At 31.8% G+C, this 27,311-nt stretch overlaps 1 protein-coding gene across 2 annotated transcripts in view; it reads left to right on the forward strand.

Moving 5' to 3' along the window:
• GALNT13 (polypeptide N-acetylgalactosaminyltransferase 13) overlaps positions 1-27,311 on the forward strand; it is a 451,827-nt gene that overhangs the window by 274,693 nt on the left and 149,823 nt on the right. For both annotated transcript variants that reach the window (XM_039855967.1, XM_039855968.1), the window contains exon 9: positions 24,034-24,214. In XM_039855967.1, the coding sequence (XP_039711901.1) occupies positions 24,034-24,214 (181 nt within the window). The remainder of the gene's footprint in view (positions 1-24,033; positions 24,215-27,311) is intronic.

Genomic DNA, 27,311 nt, shown 5'->3' on the forward strand with positions numbered 1-27,311 from the left:
GCAAAGCAATATTTAGGGGGAATTTATAGCACTAAACATCTGTACTATAAAGAAGAAAATAAGAAAGATCTAAAATCTATGACTAGCTTCCACCTTCAGAAACTAGAAAAATAGAAAGAAAATAAATCCAAAATATGTAAGAGCAAGGAAATAATAAAGATCAAAGCAGAAATTATGAAATATAAAAGAGAAAATGTTTAGATAAAAGCAATGAAACCAAAGGCTGTTTTCTTGAGATTAATAAGATTGATAAATTTCTAGCTAAACTTATTAAGAGAAGACACAACACAAATTCCCAAATTGGGAATGAGAAAAGTGACATTATGGATTCTACAGATATTTAAAGTATTATAAAATAATGTTATCCACATTATGACAATAAACTTGACAACCTTGATAAAATAGACAACTTCCCTAAAAGATACAAACTATTAAAGTTAACAAGAACTAGATCAATCAAATAGTTCTATATCTAGTAAAGAAATGGCATTTGTAGTTTAAAAAAACACTTTTGACAAAGGAAACTCCATTGTCAGATGTCTTCACTGGTAGATTCTATCAAATATAGGTAGAAATAAGCACAGTTCCACACAAACTTATAGCAAATTGAAGAGGAGAGAATAACCTCCCAACTCATTTTGAGTTCACAATTACTCAAATAGCAAAACTTGATAGACATTACAAGAATGGAAAACTGTAAACAAACATTCCTCAGAAACATACATGTAAGAATTCTAAATAAAACTTTAACAAAGCAGTCTTCTCAATATGTAAAATGAAAATACATCATGACTAAGTGAAGTTCATCCCAGTAATGGAAGGCTAATTTAATATTAAAAAATCAATTAATGTTGAAAACCATATGATTTCATGTAAGTGGGATATAAAACTGAAAGCAACAAATGAACAAGACTAACAAAAACTCATGGACACAGACAACAGCTTAAAGTTTACCAGAGGAGGGGAGGTAGATAAAGGTAAAGGGGTCAAATATATGGTGACGGAAGGAGATTTGACTTTGGGTGGTGAATACACAATGCAATATACATATGATATATTGTTGAATTGTACACTTGAAACCTATTTAATTTTATTAACCAATGTCATCCCAATAAATTTAATTTAAAAATTAATGTAATTTACTATGTTAACAAATCAAAAAAGAAAAATCAAATGATTATCTGAATAGATGCAAGAAAAGTATTTAACAAAACCAAAATTTTTCTGCTTATTAAAAAAACAAAAAGAGCAAAAGCAATAAAAAGACCCTGAGCAGACTAATTATTCCAGGGAACTTCTTCAACCTAATAAAGGTCTTCTATGAACAGCCTACATCATATTTAATGTTAAAAGATTTTTTTGTTCTTAAGATCAGGAAAAGATAAGGCTGTTGGCTTTTACCACTTCTACTTAACACAGTAGTTTTTGGAAGTGCAATGATGTAAGAACAATAAATAAAAGTTATCCATATTGTAAAGGAGAAAGTAAGACTGTCATTCCAGATGACATGATTGTCTAGAAAATTTAACAGAATCTATAAAAAAAAGCCACTAAAACAAATAAGTGATCTTATCCAGGTTGCAAGATATAAGAATTATATAAAAAAATCAACTGTATTCCTAGATATTAGCAGTAAACAATAAAACATTGAAATAAAAATTTATTTTAAATAAAATAAAAAATATGAAATAATAGTGATAAAATTGACAAAAGATATACAAAGACCTCTACTCTGACAATATTTTGCCGAAAGAAATGAAATAAGATCTAAATAAATGGAGAGCTATGCATATTTAATATTTGGACGACTCAAAATGACATTGTTCAATTCTTTTCATATCAATAGAGATTTAATGCAATATTAATCAAAACCCCAGCATGCCTTTTTTTTTGGTAGAAACTGTCCAGCTGATTCTAAAATCCATCTGAAATGCAAAAGATATAGAATAACTAAAAAAGCTTTGATAAAGTAAAAAGAGAACTAACAGTATATGATTCCAAAATATAAAGTTATAATAGTCAAGACTGTGTGGTATTGACCTAAAGATAGAGAATGGAACAAAATTAAAAATTTGGAAATATACCTACACACAAAGGGACAACCGATTTTAATGAAATATGTAAAGGCTATTCAATGGAGAAAGGATAGTATTTAAGTAAATAGTGCTGGGACAACTGGATATCCACATGGACAAAAAATATCTTAAATGCATACCTTGCACAATATAAAATCTAATTCGAAATCTAATACCTAAAAATAGTATTCTAAAAGAAAATACTGGAGAAAAACTTTTATGACCTTGAACAAGGCAACCCATAAAAATAAAATTGATAAAATGTACTTCATCAAAATGGAAAAGTTTTGTTCTTCAAAGCCACTTTTAAGAAATTGAAAAGACGAGTCACTGACAAAAAGAAACTGTTAAATAATACATCTGATAATGGACTTGTATCCAGGAAAACAAAAAACAAAAACTCTTAAAACTCAGTAATAAGAAAAAAATAATCAACTGAATTAAAAATGGCTCAAATATTTTAATAGACACCTCACTAAGGAAGGCATGTAGATGACAAATAAGTACTTGAGAAATTCTTAATATTATTCATTAGAGAAATAAAATTAAAACCATAATGAGATAACCCTACACATCTATTAGATGGTTAAAATTCAAAAGGTGAGGATGTTGGTGAGGATATAAAAGAAGCACACATGCAATGAAGGTGGGATTATAATACTGCAAAACAGTTTTACTATTTCTTAAGCAACTCCTAGGCATTGACTCAAGAGAAAGGAAAGCATATGTCTATATAAAGAGATGTACGCTAATGTTCATAGCAGTTTTATTTCCAATAGCCAAAAGCCAGAAACAATCCAAAAGTCCACTAAAGGGTGAATGGATAAACGATGGTTTGTTCATACATAGAATACTGCTACTCAAAAAAAAAAAAAAGAAAGAATTATTGATACACTCTTAAACATTGTTAATTTTAAAATAATTACACTGACTGAAACAAGCCAAACAAAAAGATCACATACTATATAAACAAATTAATATAAAATTTTGAAATGCAAACTAACCTATAAGTGACAGAAAGATACATTATCTATGGACAGGAGATCAGGGTGGGAGATAAGTTGGAAGGAGGGATTACAAAGGGGTATACAAAAATGTTTGTGGGCGACATATGTATTCACAGGTTTCACATATGCCAAAATTTATCAAATGGTACAATTTAAATATATGCAGTTTAATATATGTTAATTATACTTCAATAAAGCTGTTACAATATTAAAGTGCACATGCGGATGCACATACATACACACACACTGCAGGCATCCTCCAAAGAGAAACAAATGAAGGAAAAATGTAATTGATGGTATCTTCAACTGTAGACCTGTACACTTTAGTCGAGATTCTCAGTATGTTTTAGGCTGTTTACCTTTAAAGTCACAACTGATCTGATTCTAACAATTTACTTCTCAAGACAGCTGTGTGATTAAATGAGATAATACATATTGAAGTTTTAAATAAACTGTTCCAGACTATGGAAGTATAATTTTATTATCATTACCTTTAAAAAGAAGCTGTTTCATCAATAACCAATATTTTAATTGACAGGATGGAATTTAAACACCCTAATTTTCTTTTTGTTTAAAATCACGATGAAAACAGCGTGATATTTATCTGAAGTGAAATGTCCTATGATATGAAATCCATTTATTTCCAAATTGCACAGGCAATGAAGTGAAAAAAAAGGGGAGCTCACATCATAAATAATGGAAAAATGAAAGGCAGACATTTTTATTGAAAAGAACAGTAAGGGAAATGAGGTGAAGATGTTTGTAGACTTTGGGGAATTGTAGTGTCCAGGTTTTTGAAAGTATTCAAAGAAAGTAAAGAATTTTCTAGAAATGTCCACACAATTCAAATTTTGACAAATGAAAATGCCAGTCATAATAATTTGTCTGACAAATAAATTTAGACGAAGTCTAGTTATTTCTTTTGGAACTCTGCCTTTTTAAAAACTTAATTCGTGCAAATCTGAGGATAATGGATTGTCTGTATTTAAAACTTGACTGTCTTCGTTTTATTTGATTGATGATAAAAACCAGGCAATAATAGAAAAAATTCACCTAAGTAATCTTAATCTAAGGAAGTTCATGTTATCCATAATTTTGGTGGAGATGGTTTTGTGGAACCCTTTTCTTTAAATATGATAAAGCACTCTCTTAATGTAAATATAGAAATTTATTAGCCTCTTTTTTCCAACTTTATTGAGGTATGATTGACAAATAAAAATTGTACATATTAGATTTACAATGTAATGATTTGATATAGTGTAAAATGATTATCACAATCAAGCTAATTAACAAACACATCTGTCACCTTAAATTGTCACTTGTGTATGTGTGTGTGTGTATGAGAGAGAGAAAGGGAGAGAGAGAGAGAGAGAACACTTCAGACCTACTCTCAGCAAATTTAAGTACAGGCCTACCTTGTTTTATTGTGCTTTGCTTTATCGCACTTTCCTTCATTGTGCTTTGCAGATATTGCATTTTTTTACAAATTGAAGACTTGTGGCAACTCTGCATAGAGCAAGTCTATCGATGCCAGTTTTTAACAGGCTCAGATGATGATTAGCTTTTTTTAGCAAAAAAGTTTTTTTTTTAAATTAAGATTTGTACATTTTTTTTTAGACAATGCTATTGCACTGTAATAGACTTACAGTACAGCGTAAACCTAACTTTTATATGCATCGGGAAACCAAAAAACTCATGTGACTCACTTTATTGTGATAGTTACTTTATTGAAGTGGTCTGGAACTGAACCTGCAATATCTTTGAGGTATGCCTGTATATAATAATAGCATTATTAACTGTAGTCACCACACTGTACATTGGATCTCAGAACTTATTCAGCTTAAAACTCAAAGTTTGTATCCTTATTAGCCTCTTTAAAAAATATAAAGGTTGAGGTCATAAATTGAGATCATCATGTTCATATATAGCCTCCATAAAGAATATAAACCAGTATTAATTATACGATCCAGCATACTTCTTGCTGGTTACCTATTTTGTGCAGAGTAAACTTTAAGTACATTGTGAATGGCTTGAATTTTTAGTTTCTTTGTTTACAATCAGATTATTTGGCATCTGAGCTACCACTCTACCTTAATTCATTGTTTAAACACATCTTATTCAATCTCTTCATTCTTTAATTGAAATCAGAATAAAATATCTCTAGATAAGGGGTAGCTGAGACATTGTTTCTGAAGACTGTTACATCTATTATATACTTTTAAAGCATTGGGTCAGTAGGAGCCATATAATCATACTTAGTTAATATATCTGTAGAAAACTCTATTTTTCCAAAATAAATGTTAGAATATTATTTCAAATGAAATTCATTTTATTTGAATGCTAATGACAATAAATACCTAATTTCATATTCTCCCTTAGGAAAAAACAAGTGAACAGGAAAATTAGATATTAATCAAACTTTAGGAGAATGTTAGCAAATGTTAGCGGAACTTGCTCTGCTTTTAAAATAATAGCCTAAGGCTCAGTAATTTTGATTTCTCTACCCCTTCATTAAAACTTTCTGGTTCACAAAACCAGAATATGAGAATAGATTTATAATGGATAGGCATCAATGTGATACTGCACCTTGTAAACATACTACATGGAGACATACTTATGTTTTTAGAAATATAAGGCATCATAGGAGACTTAGGTACAGTACACTAAAATTTGTTATTTGTCTCTGGTTTGCTTTTTCATTTACTTACTCATCTCTTAAAGTGATTTTTTAAAACAATTTTTGTGGGTTGTCAGTATCACAATTTAGTGCCTTCTTGATCCAATAACATTTCATGGCTTTTTCATGACCTCACAAAGTCTTATCTTACTGGTGTTTTTCTAGAAAATGTAAATATATGCTATATTTTATCAGCCTGCAAATATACTCATCTAGTCTAATCTGTCTACTCTTTATCTGTTTATTTTATTCATCTGTCTGTGTGTCTGTCTATCTATCATTTATCTATCTATCTGTCTATCTGTCTGTCTATCTATCATCTATCTACCTACCTACCTACCTACCTATCTATCATCTATCTAAATGTATGTGGATGTAAGTATGTGTGTGCGAATAATTAAATATTCATGAAGACTCAGGACATAAGTCTCTAGTAGTAGTTATTGTAAAGGATATAATGTGACAATAAATATATGGATTTAAGAAGTTTACAGCATAGATGGTCTCTATTGCAAACAAATGCTGAATGGTACTCACTAGACATCCCGAAGGAGTTCGGACTTGGATAATTAAGATAATTAGGGAATTATGAAACACTGGAAGATGAATAGGAATTAAATGCATAAAAAGGAGAAGACATGAAATAAAAATAATAGAAAAATAATAATGTGTCGAATATCCATTTTCATTTCCATTAACATATAATGCTGAGGTGAATAATAATTTTATACGATTTATTCAAAAAAGTACATTGGAAATAAATTTTATTGGTAATTTACTAAATTTTGTTCTGCTTCTTGAATTAAACCACTGAATGGAAATAAAGGTACATGAAAGAGGAACTTGATTTCTAAACTATGATAAAAACATTTTTCATGTTGTCCTTTAACAAATATGGCATATTTCAAATATACTAAACAGAATTTCCCTGTATATAGCAATAAGCCAGGTAAACAAGTGAGTTTCAGTATATTTAGAAACCAAGAATCTTTAGTAGAGAGAAATATCAGAAATGTCACCTTTGGGAAATTCTATAACTTCAATTCTGTAACTATTTTCTGATCCTTCTCTGCTAACGTGCAAGATACCCCGTATGCACCTACATAAACTATAAAAATCTTTATGATCCTTCTGATCCTAAATATAAAGGACCTCGGTTTAACTGTTTGAATGTATGGCAATAAAAAGAGCTGTATGTTAATGTGTTCAGAATTATTGTACAGAAAAGTTTGACATCTGTCGCAGCCAAATTTTACTAAAGCCTCCCATTAAGTGTACTTAATCATACAAAATGGCACTGAGAATTAAAGCAATTATCCTGCTTATTTACATTTGAAATGCACCTAAAATATTCTGATGAAATGTTTAACTTTCTCTTTGTAGCTAAATATGTGCTGCCTTGAATTGACTTTGAACTATTTCTTTTACAAATTAAGGTTCTTTTTTTTTTCTTTATGGAAAGGCTAAGTTAAAGTAAATAACTTCCCCAAATATTTCTAGTTTTGAAATTTTAAGATAATTTATATATACTGGGTTAGATTAAATGAGATTAACCTGACATTAGATTCAAATAAAGTTTGCAAAAAATTTAGTTTGGAGAATTTACTAATTAATTTAAAAGTATTTGTCAGTAGTTGGGTATAAGGAGGTAGACAATAGTCGAAGATAGACAACAGACCCTGGTCTCATGAACTTATACTAGAGAGAGATGATAATAAAGGAGTAAACAGGAGAAATAATCTGTTCATTTCAGTAAAGACAAGTGCTTTAAAGAAAATAAAATGAGAAACGGAGCACTGTATTACCTTAGAGTGGTCAAGGAAGATCTCTGAGAAAGCGTTTTAGCTGAGATCAAACTGACAGGAAGAATTCAGCTAGCTAGCAGTTCATGATTTTGTAGGCGAACACTCAAGATAGAGCATTATGCAAAACAGAGTTAATGCAAAAGGCCTTAGGCAACTATGAAATAATGAGATGAATTCTCTCATTCTAAGTCTGTAGGATAACAAATATCCCAACGCTTTTGGAAAAGAAAATCTTTCTTATTCAAGGGCTAAGGTATAATTCATTCTCTCAGGACAATATTTGATTGATTGATTGATTGATTGATTGATTGATTCAGCAAATAGTTAATATGCACCTACTGTGTACCAAGCACTGTGCTAGGAACTAGAGATGTAGGAATGAAGAAAACTGTCCAGACCATGATTTCTAGTGTATTTTTCGATGAGGCTTTACATTTGAACAGCACTACACAGAATTCTTTTACACGTATTATCATAATGGACCTCTGCATGGATTAAATATATGAGCCTTTTCCCCTATAAATTTGTTTTTATCTTGAATGCATTCTGTAATGTTTGCATTATGCTTTAGATTACCTCTGTGTAGCAGCCAGATATCAATCTCTCCTCCTTTACCGATCAATCAATATAAACATTTATATACCTCGACCTGCACTAGATACTGTGAATGGTATATATACAAGATATGGCTCTTAATCTCAATTAGTTTGGATAGTACAATATGCTCTACATATTATTTGAAGGTGCAAATATAAGGCACATTATATTCAAAGGATGGAAAGATTTCTCTGGTCTAGGACAGTCAGAGAAGAATTTACAAATTAAAAATTCAAGACTCTTAAAGACAGTAGCAGAGGAGCAGGGGCTAGAAATAGGCAAACTCTCAGTTCACAATTTGTATTCCCGTGGTCCTCCTTTGTGCTTTGAGCCATACCTAACTTTAGGCTAGAATATCTGATCCCCACCACCACAATTTTATTTTCTCTCTTGAAAATTACATGAATGAAGTTTCACTAAACCATTAAAAATGTACTTTGCAGAAGTAGGATTCAAGTGACAGAGTTAATGAAGTATCCATTAAAAACTCAAGAACTTGAACCTATTATTTTTTACATATTTATATTTGATCCTTTAAAGATTTCTAGGACAAAATCTCCACACTGTTTTTACTATATATGTGCATTTGGTTAGGAAACCTCATGTACCTTGCTAGTCAAAATTAATGCTAGTCAAAATTAATGCATTCAAAATAGAATTCATATACTTTTTATTAAAGAGCCTAATTTAAATCTCTATGGTAACAACTGTGATAAATGTGCAACATCTTAAGCTATGATTATACTGTCACAGTGATGTCTGTCTTAAGTACTTGACTACCAGTTATTTCGCTGTTGTTCTAGCCAACCAGAAATGTAGTTAAAAAAGGAAACCAATTATGAGATTTATTTAAATAAGGCTGAATGGTTTCAGCAATAATGGATTCTAGATACCGAGTGATCCTTTTGAGGGTGTGAGATAATGTTGAGGGAAGACTTTGATCTGTCTGTTCAGAATTGGGTATTAAGTACCAGTAACACTGTTTTAAGTACTGTTGAAAAGATAGTTATAGATTTTTAATATATTTTTTCTTTTTTCTTTCATATTAATTTCAGGTATACTGTACAATTGTTATACATTCATATAATTTATGAAGTGGTCTCCCTAATTACTCTAGCTCCTATCTGTTTATACACATAGCCTTTATAATAATTTTGACTATATTCCCATGACTGTTTTGTAACTACTAATTTGTACTTCTTCATCCCTTCACCTTTTTCACCCAGCCCTTCAACCCCCATCCCCTCTGGCAATCACCAGCTTGTTTTCTGCATCTGTAAGTCTGGATTTTTAATAATTTTTAATAATTTTTAAAAATTATTCTTAGAAAATAAATTCAACTTAATAGTTTTTACTATATCTGCAAATATTCAAACTCGATGAGTTAACAACTTTAAAAATATTTTATTATCAAAACTAGGTACTGGTTTACACTGAAAATATGTTAAAATTGGAATCAAAATTTTAGTATGGAATTATTAGCACTTCTCCACTGCCACCATGATGTGCCTGAAAACTAAAACATGTTTCTGCATGTACTACTTCATTGTCAAAGATTTGACTGCATTTTTCTACTTGTTTTGTTACTTCACAGTTCAGCAATATGCAATCTCAATCTTATAATTTTTTTCTATTTTAATTGGTCAACCAAATTTTTTATTTATATTTTAAAATTCTATATTTTTATTGGTCAACCAACTTTGTGTTTTCTATTTTTAACTGGTCAAATAAAGCTATTTTGGTTTAAGAAATCATAGCTTTGAAATTCCTAAAGATAAGAATCTATAAATAAATTTAATATTTAAGGGCAAAGTGTTCCCCACTAATCAAATAATGATGTATTTGAATAGTGATTAGACCTGACAAAAGACTCATGCTCTTCATCATTTCTCTGGTCATACAGGAGAAGACCTCAGGAACTACAAAATTTCTTTTCATATGTGGGGAACAGAATGGAAACTCTTGACTCTTTAAGGTCATGGAAAGTTAAAGATGTACCTGCGGAAGTAGGAAATGTGTTGCGTAGTCGAGGCAAAGTATAAGAAAAGTGACAGATTTGAAAGTTAACTTTACCAAATTTATAATTAAATGAGTGTATGAGAATGGATTAATTTGCCAAGGAAGAAAATAGAAAGAGCTGAATAGCAAGGCATGTCCTTAGGTAGCACCTATATTTATGGCGGGAAACAGAAGGGAAATGAAATGCTAAGTGGAAGCTGTCAGGAAAGAACAAATGTATTTCACAAAAACTTAAAAAGTTTTAGTGATTGTCAACAGTGTCAAATGCTGCAAAGAAACAAGGAAGTAAGAATAATGAAAGCTTGTAAAAAGATTCATGAGCAGTTGCAAATGATAGACTCAAGATATTAGAATATAAGATGTTAAGAAAATTGGATTGTGAAGATATGTAGAAGGAAAAAAAATCTTTTTAAGAAGTTTCTCAGCAAATAGGAAAGAAAACACATAGTACCTTAAAGGGTAAATATAATCAAAGTAATTATTTTATATTTGCTATTCATTTATTTTGTCATAGGAGATAGAATATAAGCTGATAGGAAGGATTCAAAAGCCTACACGATACTGAATAAAAAAGGAAGGGACAATTGATGAGGTATATACCTGCAGGTGTTAGAAGAATATTATAGAGATAATAAAGTACATTCGTATAATACTTTTTAGTTTACAGTACAGTTTTAAGCTCATTATTTCATTATGTCCTGACCAAAATACTGTGGATGAGTTACTATTATTGTCTTATTATATAACTAGAGGTTTTAATCCTCAAAGAAACTAAGTAACATGCTAGAAATTGGTGGGGCCGAACATCAAACCCACATTGTCTTCTCAGAGTCTACTACTCCTCTATTCTGAGTTTAAGATCCCATGGACAAGGTTTAACTTTGGAGAGTCGGCTCTCTTTCCTAAAATGGAAACAAGAAACTAAGGCAATATGAGATGTTTCAAGAAGGAAATGAATAGAAAGTCAGGTTGGCTGTTCTTGAACTCAAGAAAAGTGGAAAGCAGATTATCTGCAGAAAAGATGGGATTTATATTGGGATTTGATAAAAAGAGAGAGTTTGGGATTAAACATAGTTTCTTCAGCAAGCGTTTGAACAAACATTGATGTTCAGTATTAAACAACCTTTAAATGTTACAAGAATGACATCTTGCAATTCTAATGAAACAGATGAGGAAATTATCTTCACCGTGCTTTAGTGTCATATCTGGAGAAATAAACTTTATACTGCACTCTTTCTGTTTGTGACTGATAAGTGAGCAAAGTGAACATGCTAAATGTTGCTATTTCATTATTTCTTTACTCTTCTTCTAAAGTATAATATAATCTACATTGATTACTACCAATTTATTTTTAAAAAATCAAAAATTGTCAAATTAGTGGATTACCTTCCCTTACAATGGGTTTTGTGGGTGTTTGTAATGAGCACTTAAGGTGACATTAATATGGCTATTTTTATATGTTTTACATTTATCTCACTATTTACAGCAAAAAAAAAAAAAGAAAAGCCTGTAAGGTGATTTTTTTTGGAAAGGAATCATAGTTTTCCACTGATGGCATTAGAGTTTTATAGGAGCTCTCTAGGGAAAGTATTTACCTGAAACAAAACTTATAGCTTCCTATAAAAGTATCTCAGGTTCTTGATAAGAAATAAAATGACTTCAGCTGATTAAAAACTAGGAAAAGAAAATTTTGTCCATGAAAAGATTACATTTGGGATGAGTCCTCTTAAAACAGTTCTTTTCTTATAAGCATGAGAGACTGCTCTTCCTTTGCTTAGTGCAATGGAACTGATGGCTGGACTTTAACATGCCCAGTTCTAACATGCATAACTGGACTGATCTGTGAGCTACTTGAAGAGAGAGGACCATCTGTTGTCATTGTTGTTGTTGTTGTCACAGAGCCCAGCATGGTGCCTGACACAAAGTCAATGGCTAGTATATATTTGCTGAATAAATGCCTGTCAACACCTTAGGGAAAATCCTGGAGAAGGGAGAGGTCATATTCCCTCTCTTCAAATTTATCACGGGTATTTACAACTGAAAATATTTTGACCAGTTTACAAATTTATACAGGAAATTTTATTTAAATGGAATGCTGTAGCTGCAGTCAGATGAGGTGGACAGTTTAAAAATGAACATGTCGAGTGACTGAAGGATAACTCTTTCTGAGGTACAAGATTTTCTTCCTCTACCCCATTCAGGATTTTTTAAAAAGTATCTCTGGCATCCATAAAAGAACAGGAGATGTCACACACTGCAGCTGGGTACCCAGGTGGTCTACTGATATTCAAAGGGGACTGTTCTGGCATGAATTCTAGGGCAGCATCACACAGCTGTCATGAGCTGTTCTGTGGCCAGAAGCAGCAGAATTACTGATGTCTGAGAGGCAGTCGAATCATCAGACATGAAACACCAATGTAAAATGTAAAATGCAAAATATATGACATAGATATCATTTAAAAAAAATCACAGACCCTTTCAATCTACTTCTCAAAAATTTCATGTACATAAAATTATTTCACAGTTGAGACATATTTGTAGAATTAACTGAAATGTGGTAAGCACAGTTTTCAAAAATTCTACTTTCGTCTCAGTTAAATTTCCTTTAAAAGCACTGAAAATGCTTCCAAAACCTTTCATATTTATCACATTTGAAGACTGTTGATTATTGAAAGATAAAAAAGTGTGACTGTCTCACATATTATTTCTTGTGTACTTTTTTTTCATGAATTATCTGCTTGAGACAATCTATGTTAATACAAAAGCAATACTTTTTTTTTTTTTTGTAAATATAAAAAACTTGATGCTAATTTTCTTAAGCAGAACCACCTTATATTACATAGAATTTTCAATATCCGGTAAACAGCTTCTTCGTTTTTTGCCTGCTATATTCATGCATGGAATTTAAGCAGAAGATGGAAGATTTGCAGTAATAAAAAGGACAATGCGTTGCTCTGTTATCTGAAGGGGAGTTGAGATGTGTCCTATTAAGATGTGTAATAATGACAGATCATAATTATCCTGATTCCGGGAAACAAAGTGGACATAATATGTGGTAATTCTGAAGGTCGTAAAATTCCAAGACAAAGTTATTGAGAGGCAAAAAGTGATACTAGAACATAAATGTTGGCATGTGTATATTAGAGGTATCTTCGCTATGCATTTTAACAGTTGGGAATAGGTGTGTTTGAGAAAAGTGGGAGATAAAGTTAAAAAGACCCTATGTATAACCACAACCACCTTATCATACCTCTGATACACACTGGCTCGTATACATACTCTCTCAATTCCACTTCAAAACAGTTCTTCCACTTCAAGCCATATTCAGTAAAAGGACACCTTTTCATGCTTCTACTCTGTTTCCTTCTTCTCTCTCTTCCTTGTACCACCCCCTCACCCTGCAATGCCCAGGAGTCACTTGCTAAGACTTAGGCAATTGAGAAAATAGACTAGGTTGGGAGACTTTTCTTAGAGAAACTCATTTCAGGATTAACAATGTGAAGTCCTTTAGAAAATAAGTAGGTATAAAAGGGTGCATTTTGAATTTTGGGCTTTCGGAAGGTTCATTTCTAAGTTAAGATGGAAAGTACATCGTAAGGGAAAGTCCTTGATAACTGGATGTTTTAGAAACAAATTAATGGGATATATGAAATGATATAGATTTCATTCAAAAGTGTCTACATTTAATGCCAATGTGGAAACAAAATCTTCAAATTACTCAAATACATGATTATTTCTTGAAAAACTGTCTTAGAGAACAAAAGTACTTTTGTGGTTTCTTTTGTTATTATAATATTCTTGACCTTTCTAAATTAGGGAAACTTCCAAATCTAAGGGGGAAAAAAACACATTGATTGCCTCTTAATAAGTTTTACGGTATCATCTCTCATACTTTCTCACGTTCAGAGAATGGTATTTGTACCATGTGCTTCTGATACAGCTTACATAGTTATCTTGCCCGAGTTGGAAAATATGATCTCTAAAAGTGGTTGTTTACTCTACATAAAGAGATTAATCTGAATGTTAAAAATATAGGAAGAAAACTTAGCTATTATCAACCTCATTTCTTCTTCTTTTACAATCTGAATTTTTTGAGGACTCTCAAGATTAAGTGACTTGTTCCAAATTCTACAGTTTGTTTTATTTCAAATTCGGAATCCAGCTTCCCAACTTCAAATCTGATGCTTCTCTTTTTCATAAAAATAGTAATTCTGATTTAAAAATCATCAGATTAATTACTATACCCATCAAGGCTAACATTTAGAATCAAAAGAAAGATAAAGAGCTTCCCAGACAAGAAAGAACTAAAGTAGTTCATCACTACCAAACCGGAATTACAAGAAATGTTAAAGGGACTTCTTAAAGAAGAAGAAAATGATCAAAAATATGAATAATAAAAAGCACAGTATAGAAAATATAGTCGAAAATATTATAGTAACTATTATGGTGTCAGATGGGTACTAGTCTTATAGTGATGATCACTTTGTAAATTATATAAATGTCTAACCACTTTGCTGAAACCAATATAAAATAATATTGAACATCAACTGTAATTGAAAAATAACAAAAAACACCAGAAAAATAAAATGTCAATAACTACATATCTATTAACAATTACTTTAAATGTAAACGGATTAACTCCTCCGACCAAAAGACATACGTTGGCTGAATGGATAAGAAAACAAGACATAGCGAATGCAGTCAGCAGTGATGTAATGACTAGGTGTAGAGCCACAGGAGAGAAAGAGTAATTAGGGGGATATTTTCATAAACTATCTAAATGGCTCATCAATGTACTACTTGAAACTAATAATAAAATAAAATTTTTAAAAAATCAAGAAAAAAAAAGAAAACAAGACTCTTACATATACTGCCCACAGGAAACTCACTTCAGATCAAAAGGTATACACAGACTGAAAGTAAAGGGTTGGAAAAAAATATTTTATGTAAATGAAAATAACAACAAAATATCTGGGGTACTAATACATATACCAGACAAATAAAAGGCAAGAGACAATGGTCTTCCCTCGAGACCCCTTCATCAAGCTGGATGTTCTGCCTCTGAGCTCTGCAGTTTGTCTCTTTTCCAGCTGATCCTAGTTCTTTCTTTTAGCATCCTGCCTTAGGGCCAGGTGCACACTGTACTTTCTATTGCACAGAAGCTCTTCATTCAGTGTAAAATAAACACTGTGTAAGCTAAAAAAAATAAATAAAACAAAAACAAACAAACAACAAAACAAAACAAAACCACTTCGTGGTATTTATTTGAATGAAAAAACAAACAGTAATTTGAAAAGATATATGCATCCATATGTTCACTGCAGCATTATTTACAATAGCCAAGATATGGAAGAAACCTAAATATCCATCAATAGATTAATGGATAAATAAGAATTTGTACTTATATATACAATGGAGCATTACTTCATCATAAAAAAAGAATGAAATCTTGCCATCTGCAACAACATGGATGGACTTAGAGGGTGTTATGCTAAGTGAAACAAGTCAGATAGAGAAAGACGAATATATGATTCCATTTATATGTGGAATCTAAGGAACAAAATAAATGAACAAACAAAATAGAATAACTTATAGGCAACAGAGAACATTTCAATGAGGCTGTTGCAGGGATGGGTGAAAAAGAGGAAGGGATTAAGAAGTACAAGTTGATAGTTAGAAAATAGTCATAGGAGTGTGAAGTATAACATAGAGAATATAGTCACTAATACTGTAATAACTATGGTGTCAGGTGGGTACTAGATTTACAGGGGTGATCGCTTTATAAATTATGTAAGTATCTAATCAATATGTTATACACCTGAAACTAATGTAATATTGTATGCCAACTATGACTGAAAAATTTGTTTTTTAAAAAGCATCAAATAATCCAGTGCTGGATGAATCGAATCTGTGATCTCTGGCAACTCAGGTGAGCACTTAAACACAGCAGCTTAATTTATGAGTCTTTATCTTGAGATGTTATGATGAATTCAGAATATGACTCCAATGCTAGAGACTTCTTGAAGATCACATAAATCTCCCTAATTATATTCTGAAGTGAAAACTAGGCCAATAGTCAAACCAACATATTAAAGAAGACATCCCCCCGATCACAATGACTGAGGAATAACTAGCAAGTTTCACACCAAGAATGAATAGAAAATGCAACCTGAAGCCCTTATATTTTCCCCTTATATCTATGCCTCTTGTGTTTGCATAAATCTATCAAAGATGATAGTGCCTTCAGGATCTTAATAAAGGCTCTTTTAGACTTTGTTTCAATTATGAGAATTAAAGGATTTCTCATCAGTCTACTTGAATATGTATAAACAAAGTGGAGAATTGTACTACTAATAGGGATTATTTGAAAGAAACAATAAATATAGAATAAAATATTTTGAAAATGAAGTCATCAGTACCTTGTTTCAGTTTTTCCTTTGCCAGAACTAAGAAAATAATAACTTTGCAAACATCAATTTAATAGTATATGTAAGTTCTATTTTTTTACTATACGCGAATTATATCAATTTCATAAAGTGAAACTGTGATGGTGAAATTCAATTTTTTAAAGCAATTTTACATTTCATGAGATGATAAAATTCAATTTCATAAAGGGAAATGTGATACTTCTCAAAGAGAGAATGTGATCAGGGAGATAAGGCTCATATATAAGTAATATATATACACATAAATACACACATGAACATTTCACAAGATGACAAACTATATAGAATTGAGAGCTAAATGGGGTGGAGTTCTATAGGTAAGTAATAAATGCTATGAGTCAGTGAAAACTGAGGTCAATGAAGGCTAGCATAATTAAGATCTGTTTACCAGAGGATATGTGTGTGAGTTGGTTCTAATAGGGAGAACATTATAGATAAGGAAAAGCCTATACTTTAATTTTTCATTTTAATTCTCCAAATTATGTCCTATGTCAAGCTATTACATTCTTCTTTATTTCTATTGCCATCACTCTGGTCATAGTCATTATCATCTCTTTCCTAGATTATTGCAGTAACCCCTTAATAAATCTCTAATATTTGCATTGGATTGCCTTAATCCTCACAACAACTCTCTGAGGTCAATTCTTCTAGTCTCTATTACCTGAAACTTAAAGCACAGAAAGATGAAGTAACTAAGTTCACACTGTTAGTAAGTGGCAGAACTAGGATATGATCTCAGGAACTAGAGCCTATACACTCATAACCATTATGCTATATGGCCTCCATGGTATGTTGTTGTTGTTGTTGTTAAGGCCACATTAAACAATTGTTTTGTTCCAGAGATAATATAAGGGTGGGGGTGGGATATAAAGATTAGTATAAAAACAAACAGCTGTATGAATTTGGCACAACAGCTATAAAATTAGAAACAATAGTAACACTAGAACTGAGATTGCTAAGTTGAAATTTATGAAGCTTATGAACCTTAATTAAAATGTCAGTGATGTAGGTGCCAAAAAACATGAAAAGAATAATGTATGTTAGTTAATTGTCTTCTAGCTGGGAGAAGAAAATCAAGGAGATAATCAAATGAGCAAAGGGCATTTTACATTTTGATTAATAACTTTCTCTATCATCAAAAGACTCATAAAAATATCTGGGAACAATGACAAATAACAAGCTAGCTTCAGTTCTCTATGGATAAAAGGACAGTTTGTATTTTATCATGGTCAAATTTACTTGAGAGAAATAATGTACAAATATTAATCTGTTAGAAGCCTAGAAAATAACAATCAGATATGCTCAATGATACAAAGTAATTTGAACATCAGGTGTCCATGCGGATGAGACATCATGTTTTATTCAGTTTATACTGTTTGTTCAGACACTGTAAAATAATTTGAGAACAAATTGTAGTGTTCTGATTGGAGACTAATTGGCTATTCTTTTAAACTCCTCACTATACCTCCTAGACATTGATTTCGTAATTTCAAAAATGGTAAAATTCTCCAATATTTAAATAAAATGTTTATAAGAAGCAAAAATATGCTGCTAATTTATAGATGTTTGTTTCCCCAAACAACAATAAAAGTTAAGTAATATACAGATAACAATCTAGTTCTTCCCACATGAAATGTCAGGCACAGTGCTTGGTACACACAATCTCATTAGGATCTTAGGAAGTGGTTATTATTTCCCTTGTTTCCAATGGGAAAATTAAGACCTTGAAGACTTAAGTAATTTTCACAGCATATGTAGATAGTAAGCAGCAGTCACTAGAATATTTCCATTTGCTTATTTCCAAGCCCAAGTTCTTAATGACTATGTCATACTCTTCCTTTATTTCTTTCTTTTCTTGTTTTCTCTGATCCTTCCAAAATATTTGTTGAAGGTGCACTAAGGGAAATTGTCATGGTAGTATTGGGGACTCCTCTCATTTTGAATTCTTTTCACTTTAATATTTAACCCTATTGTGTTCTGGGAACTGTTTCTATCTAAGTACGATCTAAGGTGACTATCTGGTCAATAGTTGGTCAATTAAATGTTTTGTTTTTATATTAACTGGGAATTCTCATGATCAGATATCACTCTAATTAATGCATAATGTTATATATTTCTAGTTTGATCTTTTCATTTTCATGTAAATTTTGAGAAGAGAGAGGTTTTACCTGGGAAATTCAATGTGACTGTATCCACACATTCTATGAGCACAGATGGCCATGAGAAAAGTATTCCCCTCATTCTAGTATTTAGTAGACTATGTCTCACAGCAAGACACAGGCCAATATTCACTGAGCCATAGAAAAGTTACCACTCCCTCTATTATCTCTCCTAAATATATTTAAGAACTGCCTCCATCTGTGAGATTCAAAGTCAGGGACAGGTTTTCCTTCTGTCTTGTAAATCAACAATGATAATGGCATTATGCCTATACATGTAAACACAAAATCTTATTGCAAGTTAGCAAGATAACCAAAAAATCAGCACTTTCATATATCTTCCCCTTTGCCTATTTGTAGGGAAAGTAATGAGACCATTGGAATTCAACTTTTAAAAGACTTTAAATTAAATATTCTCTCTTCTGTGTGCATGTTTAGGGCATAGAAGCCGTAAGCCTACAAACCAGGGTAGGGCCAAAAAGTGGCAGAATGGAAAAAGTTCCCTCACTTACACAACCCCAGTGCTAATCCATAATTGCAAAAAGGCAAATTGGGAACCATGAGGACAGTTGTCAATCACTAGTTTATATGCCACAGAGCTTACTGTACAGTTTGAATTTAGTGGGGTACAAACTTAACATTGTTTTTTGTTTGTTTGTTTGTTTGTTTGTTTTTTATTCCAGTCACTGCTTCAGGTTCTGAAGAATATTTCCTTCTACTCCTAATTTCATTTGGGGCAGTGTCTATAGCATTCTGGTCACCTGCAATTATTAAAAATACTAGTAATATTCAGTTTAAAGCTTCGATTTTATAAGCAATACATAGCTCACATTCTCCTCTCTCTCCAGGTCCATGCTGTAGAAGTGCTTGGAATGGGTAATGGAAGTGCTTTCTGGGCTGCCTGTTCCCAGTGTGTAGAGTCAAACAAGAGGGCTAGAGCAATGGCAGTCTTATACCATGTTTTACGATGGTGACCTATTATTGTCTCAGTATGGCTGTACTCGCTACCTGTGGCCTTTATCCATGTGATAGTCTTCTATACAAGGTTTCATTGTTTACTTAAAAGTTTCTCTGTTTCACTACCTATTTCTCTGTTGTTCAAGGGACTTTTGGAGAGGGGAACCTTAGTCTCTCTCTCTGACCCTGAAAGATTTCTTAGTTCCATGGTATATCTCCTTGCTCATCTCCCATGTTGCTAGTCCCAAAGCTCACTTTTTCTCTTGTATATTCCGTGATTTATAGAGTTTGGGAACAACTAATGTCTTCTATACTTGTTTCCAAAGACCACTCCCTCCCAGAGTTACTGCGTAACTAGACCTATTAATTCTGTTGGAAGAAGCTGTCCAATAAGCTCCAACTCACCTTCAGGATTCTCTAGACCAGAAGTGGTCCCCATTTTATTAGGGTCATGCTTTTCCCCACACTTGAGGCTTTCTCACATACTCACTCACTGTATTCTGTTGTGTTCCGATGGCAGCACTACGGTAGTCTGTTAATTTTCCTGCTCAGTAAATATCTAGCAGGGAGTGAAATGCTAGTCTCTCCTTCAATAACCTAGTTCTCTTTTATGACTGTGTGAAGAAAGAAGGAAACTCTTCACTCACGTCTAATCCATTGAAGAGGAGAGTAAGCACCACTAACACTGCATCCCTCACAATAAAGGGAAGATCTTAATTTCCTTTCAAGTATAACATGTCATATGCTATTTCTTCTGAATCTGGGTCTCTTTATTGAATGGCCTGATCATAGTACAATTCCTGACCCTGAGTACTTACCTAAATCATGTTGTTAAGAGATAGTATGAGTTTAGCTAAATCATTACTTTGATAAGACCTTAAAAATTAAGGTTATATTATTTAGCAACATTGTTTCTCATAAACCATCAATCATTTCTAATGTTTGTTTGTTTGTTGTGACCTCCAAAGAACTTCCCCAATTCCCGAGGCATGTCTAACAGTGGTTGCATGTCATTTTACTAAACTACTCTGCCTAGTTTGATCCTAAGAATATTTCCTTAAAAAATACAACTTAAAATGCCTCCAAAATATGTCTATTTAAATCTTATCATTCTGCCAGGGATGCCTTTTTTATGTTAATCTCGGTACTTAATTTTGAGTTGGCAGTTCTTCATTCAACCCACATGCGGTAACACCTACTGTGTAACAAGCATCATGCTTGGCTCTGGGATACAACTTTGACTAGATATATTCACTACCCTTTTAATGTCCACATTCTAGTTGAGGGGAAAAGTGCATAGCCAACAAATAAATTGCAGATTGTGATGAGCAATGAAGGAAATAAACAGGGTGTTACTAGAGAAAATAATGGGTGGGCCATGTTAAATACGGCAATTAGGAAGATCTCTGATGAGGTGGTATTTTAGCTGAGATGAGAAGTATGGGAAAGAAGCAGTAAGGTCAAGGGCAGACAAGATTGTATTCCAGGTATAGAGAAAGCATATGTTGAGGGTTTGGTGTGTGAAAGAGTATGCACTTTTTATTCTAGGAAATGGCAGAGGGCCAATATCACCAGTGTTTATTGACAGAAGGAAAGAATAATGTAGTGTTTTAGGGGTCCTGGTGAACGATTTTGCTTATATTCACACTGAAATGAGAAATCACTGAAGGATTTAAGCAGGAAAGTAAAATGAAATGATTAAAGTTTTAAAAGACCACTGATTTCTCAGTAGAAAAAAATTATAGTAGAGCAACAGTAAAAGCAGCAAGACAAGAGTTTGTTGCAACTGACAGACAAGAGATGTTGGTGATTAGGACCAGGATAGTGGCAGTAGAGACAGGGAGAGATGGATATACTCAGAATTATTTTATAGATAACACCACTAGGATTGAATATAAGAGATGAAAGAAAATGAAAAATCAGTGATGACCTCTAGATTCTTTTTTGTTTTTTATTTTTTGGATTGACTACCTGGGTGAATGGTGGCACCTTTCACCATTTACAGATGATTAAAAAAAAATACTGAAAGATAATAAGACCTGGCTGACAAATTAGGGATGAATCAACAATTCCACTTCAGACATGTTTATGCAGATGTCGCTGAAATATGTAAAAAGAAGAATAAAGTAGAAGTTTGGATTCACAAGTCTGAATCCCAGTGGAGAGGTTTGGGCTGAGATGTCACTGTTGAGGTTGTGAGCATTCAGATCATATGTAAAGTAATAAGAACAAAGAAGTCCACCTAGCTAATAAATAAGGAAAGATGAAGGCCAGCATTTAAACAGAAATTTACAGTGAAAACATATGAACAATAAAGTAGTAGGAAAGAAAGCAAGAGAATCCAAGAAAGGAGTCTACTAGATATTCATTAAGGGAAAAATTTATGATTTTCACCATGGCAATTTGTGGGGGGGGTGGGGGCTGTAGAGATAAACAACATTTCACAATGAGTAGAAAAATGGATGAAAATTGAAGTAAGGAAACAACATATATCAGTACAACTTTTATGTTAATTTACAATGAGGGAAAACATAAAAATGAGATATTTTGAATGGGAATATGAACCAAGGGATAATGTTTTTGTTGTGTTTTATAATTTTGAAAATTTGTTTATTTTTAATGTATTTGAAAGGTAAGAGAGTATGTGGAAATACACATAATCTAGTAATGAGGGAAACCATTGTTGTTTCAGGAGAAGATCAAAGAGAGGACCAAACCAGTGAAGTCCTTAAGATAGACTTAGGGATATGATCTAGACTGACATACAAATATTGATTTGTCTTTGCTTGGAAAAAGATCAACTTCCTCTATGTTAATAGTAAGGAAAAAATGTAAAGATTTGTTTAATTACAAGAAGGTTTATAGATTTCATGCTAGAAAGATGAGAAAGTTGCCAATTAATTTAACACTTTGGTTATATAAGAATGAAATATCTGTCTTTTGAGGTGAATTGTGGATTCCATTCTTCTTTTATATTGCTCCATCATTTCAGTGTTGTCTTGGAACATCTCTTTTGTTAGCATTATACTGTTTAGTTGATTAGAAAATGAGAAAGAATAGATTGTATATATAATATGCAAACCATCATCGATATATATAACTTGTTATTTAGCATCTTTAATCTTCTGATAAAAATGAGTGTCTCTTACTACTACCAAGCCCAATAGCAGCCCTATTCTAGGATGAATATTATTTGAGGGACCAATTAGAGAAAATTTTTTCTTTAAACATAAGCAACTCTCCTTAAAATAAGAACAATGTTAGTTACAGTATATAACCAATTCCTTCCAATTGCATATAGCAATAACTATGACTTTTATTTATTGGGATAAAAACGGTAGCACATATGTAATATATTATGTGTATATAATAAATTTATATGAGTGTGTTTAGTATATGTAGATATAAATCATATCTGTATAACATTTATGTAATATATAGACACCATTTCTATCTATATAAAACATACATACACACATACTATTAGTATAACCTATGGCTGTACTGTAGAATTTTATAGAAATGAATGTTTTATGGGTGCTTAATATGTCACTTCAACTACACAGTAAATCTGGGATACCTAGCAATATACAGCATATCTTCCAAGATTTTATCATTTTTAAGGAGTAATAGTGAAGTAAATAATTGCTTACAATAGTATAGTCAATTCTTCATAACAGCATGCTTAAAGTACAAATGTTACACAGTACTAAATCCAAACACTAAAAATAAATTATCTTTGAAATGGGCTTCGAAGGATGTGTAAATGTTGAGCAAATGTACAAGGGTCTTAGCACATTTTAATATCAATAATAACATATCCAAAGCCCGGATATACAGGGGAGAGAGACAACTGGGAATTGTCATTTAAAATTACAGATGGATGCAGTATCACAGATTGATTTTTCTTCAAATCAAATTATTAGTTATAGACTATAATGCCTAACATGTACAAACTCATTCATTCACAGCAGATTTTGGATACCAATTATCTTCTAAACAGCAATTAACTACCAGAAATTGAAAATTAAGTAGTCTAGTAATGGCACATAAAAATAATTACATCTTACTTCCATAATTATAATGCTACAATGTTTAAATGTATAGTTCTTTCAAATTAGAATCCTTTTCCAAATCTAAGTATACTAGTCCTAAATTTTGCTTTCGCCTGATGTTTGCTTGAACCACACATGATCTGAAGATTTGGTCTTAGTTAGCTTCAGCTGCTTCTCAGACAATATTGCTGCATTATCTACAATGATTATTATACAACAATTTCTCCTTTTTCCAGATTTGGCAATGCGGAGGCTCATTGGAGATTGTGACTTGCTCCCATGTTGGTCACGTTTTCCGGAAAGCAACTCCATACACTTTTCCTGGTGGCACTGGTCATGTCATCAACAAGAACAACAGGAGGCTGGCAGAAGTTTGGATGGATGAATTTAAAGATTTCTTTTATATCATATCCCCAGGTAAACAATTCTAATATTTTTCCTTCTCTACAGGGAAAATAAAATTTTAAACATGCTTTAGAAGTGTTTCATTATTGCTACTATTCTACTAGTTTAAATATAATGTGGTTTATCACCATAATGTAGCAAAAAAAAAAAAATCATGTTTGAGAAAGTTGTACTGTAAAGTCAATTTTCACCTAAAATAAGAAAAACTGTACTGATCTCAATGCTTAAATATTCCTTTTTCTTTGTTTCTTTCCTGGCACAAGTATTAAGGTAGAAAAATGGAGGAAACAATACACAATACACAACAAAACAATCCAAATTTAATTAGCATATGTCAGGTCAATTAAAAAAAAAACATATTTTAAAGAAAAGTAAGCCTCTATTTCCTTGTTTCACAAATAAATCTGGCTAAGTTGGTAAAAAAAATTATGATAATGTTTAAACAGAGATGTTTTCTACTGCCCTTTTTAAAAAAATATCTGAGTGGAAAAAGATTACATGATCTACAACAACAAGATGGAAAATTAAGCAGAAATTAAAATTTTTATTTTTAAAGACTATTTAATGACATAAATTACTCATCAATAGATATGTGAAAGTGCATAATATGAGACAATAAAATGTTATCCTACCTTAGCTGCAGAAAAAAATAGATATGGAAACATGAAAGTAAATGTAGGCTAGCTATCACTGCGTGTTGGGATCATGAGTTATTTTATGCTTTTCCTTACATTTCTCTGTATTTTCTAAATTTTTATAACACATTTATATTTAAAAATTATTTGAAAAGAATTTTTAAATAAAATAAATTTTAATAAAGTAGTAAAAATTTCTTTAAAGAATTTAAAATGTCATTTAAAAAGAAAAAAACTGTGAGAAAATCCCTTTGCTGGTGGCATGATTGTGATTTTATTCTTTATAATTTTATAGTATTTCTCCAACAGCCATATTACTTATTTTAAAAAAAATCTCTGAGACATTACATTATTTTTTAAGGAAAAAAAATGAAATGTTATGAGAAGATACAAACAGGAGCAAGACACAGGATTGCCTTAAGATCTCAGAGTCTAGACAAAGAGACCAAAGCATAAATTAATATAACAGTAATTCAACTGCATTGGTAGAATATATTTTAATGTTTTATTTTTGATAGTTAATGTGTATGTCTTATGGTCACAACGACATTATTACGTAACCCATAAAAAACAAAAATCCATGCACACATTCTATATTCTACATTTTAACCTATTATATGACTTAGAAAAGGGTGTTTGAGTTCTAAATGGCATACTCTGATTTCTGAAAGTTTCTATGAGACTGTGAAAACTCTTTTTATAGATGAAGAAGGGAATGAACAATATGAACTTCCTTAAGATCCAGCATTACTGCATAGAAAAGAAAAATGAAAGGAAAGCATGTATAAATGTGTGATTAGGGAAGGACTTTTTCGAAACATTTTCAAGCCTCTTCTAAGTCAAGAAGCTGTTGCCAGTCACATTATTTCACACACAGATGTATTTCCCTTTACAGTGGAAACTCAGTCCAGATGTTCATAGAGTTGAGTTCAGCAAGAGTACGTAAAATTCACAGCAAGGCAGTGACATTTATACAACCTTTTCATTTTCTTTTGATAATATTTTTTGAATTCAAGTCATTACTTGTAAACTCAAATATTAAGAAAAGAGTAATAGAAGAAAGAAATGTACATGTGATTGTATGCAACTTACTTTTAGAAATATAAGTAATTGAAATAATTAAAACCATCTGTGTTATATTCACCCATGATGAATATTATTTGTAAAAAGTGATGTTGGTCTTTTCTATAATTTTCCATTGAGTGAAAACAGCAGATAAACAGTGGAACCATTTCTCAAACGGTAATGAAATGACAAACTTTAGAGTTAAAGGCTTATAAAGAACACCTGCTATCTGGAACTAATGACTCTATATTGCTCAATGGGGATTGTTTATATATTCTGGAAACTGTAGTTTTTACATTACAATAAATATCATTGGGAAATTTATTGTTCTTATAAAAATGGGCTCATTTAAATCCAAAAAGGTACTTTGGAAAGCAGAGAAAGGATATTTGGGGAATATGCTAAAAACATTTAGGAATTTCCTAAAGGGCATTTATGCTTATATATGTCTCAGAGACAGCATTGCTGAGCATGGAACCTGCCTGCTGTAGTGTGAACAAAGAGAGAAAACCAAAAACATAAAACATGAAATTGCTTCTCAGTGGAAAAAGAAGGGAAGAAACCCAAAAACTACCATTGGATGTCTAAAAAAAATTCTAGCCCTAGACAGTTTTTGAATCATTCAAAAACAGATAAAGTGGATTGTATTGAGGTAATCAGGAATCTGTCTAGCTTCTTCAGACTGGATAACGATTTTAGTCATTACTGATGGTTTCTGTTACTCTTAAAATAAAAATATTGGATTTCTTTTCTACTGTCTATAATTGTTTTTGCTTTTTTTCTTCATCTTGATAACAGGTAAGTTTATAAAGAGAGAAAGTGGTATTGGGGAAGATTGGAGGCATACATGCATGCATATTCATACTGAGAATTATACACACAAATATTTATGAAGAACTCTAAAAGTTTCTATTGAACTCTGTTTAATTGTCCTGAACTGCAGTAATAGTCTGGTTAAGGAAATTATGTTACTTTCTAGAAGCACCTCAAGGTATCTTTTAATTTTTCCAAGATGCTTTGTGAAGAGACTCCCATTTTTTTCACGAGAACTTCTAAACTAAATTTTATTCTTCACCTATGTAGTTACTAAAGTTTTAAGTACTGAGCCTTTATGATTTATGAAATTTTTAAGTATGGAGCCTTTATGAATTGAATTCTGACAACATTGCTTCCTTTCAATATGCTTTATGAAATACTTACCCACTTTATTGGTTGACTTCAGGAATGCTACGGTCCGTCTCCAACTGGGCATTCTTCCTCTCTAGAAAGAGTATTTCCTGTAGGTTTTGACACTATGGCTAATCCATTATCAATCTGTATCTTGTTGTTTCATTTTTATTATTATCTCTATATCCAAAGTAGTTCAGAGACTTGTATTTCCAGTGCTTAGTATCTTTTCTATTGCTGTG

This window comes from Pteropus medius, unplaced genomic scaffold, assembly GCF_902729225.1.
Source record: "Pteropus medius unplaced genomic scaffold, Ma_sr-lr_union100, whole genome shotgun sequence".
NCBI lineage: Eukaryota > Metazoa > Chordata > Mammalia > Chiroptera > Pteropodidae > Pteropus > Pteropus medius.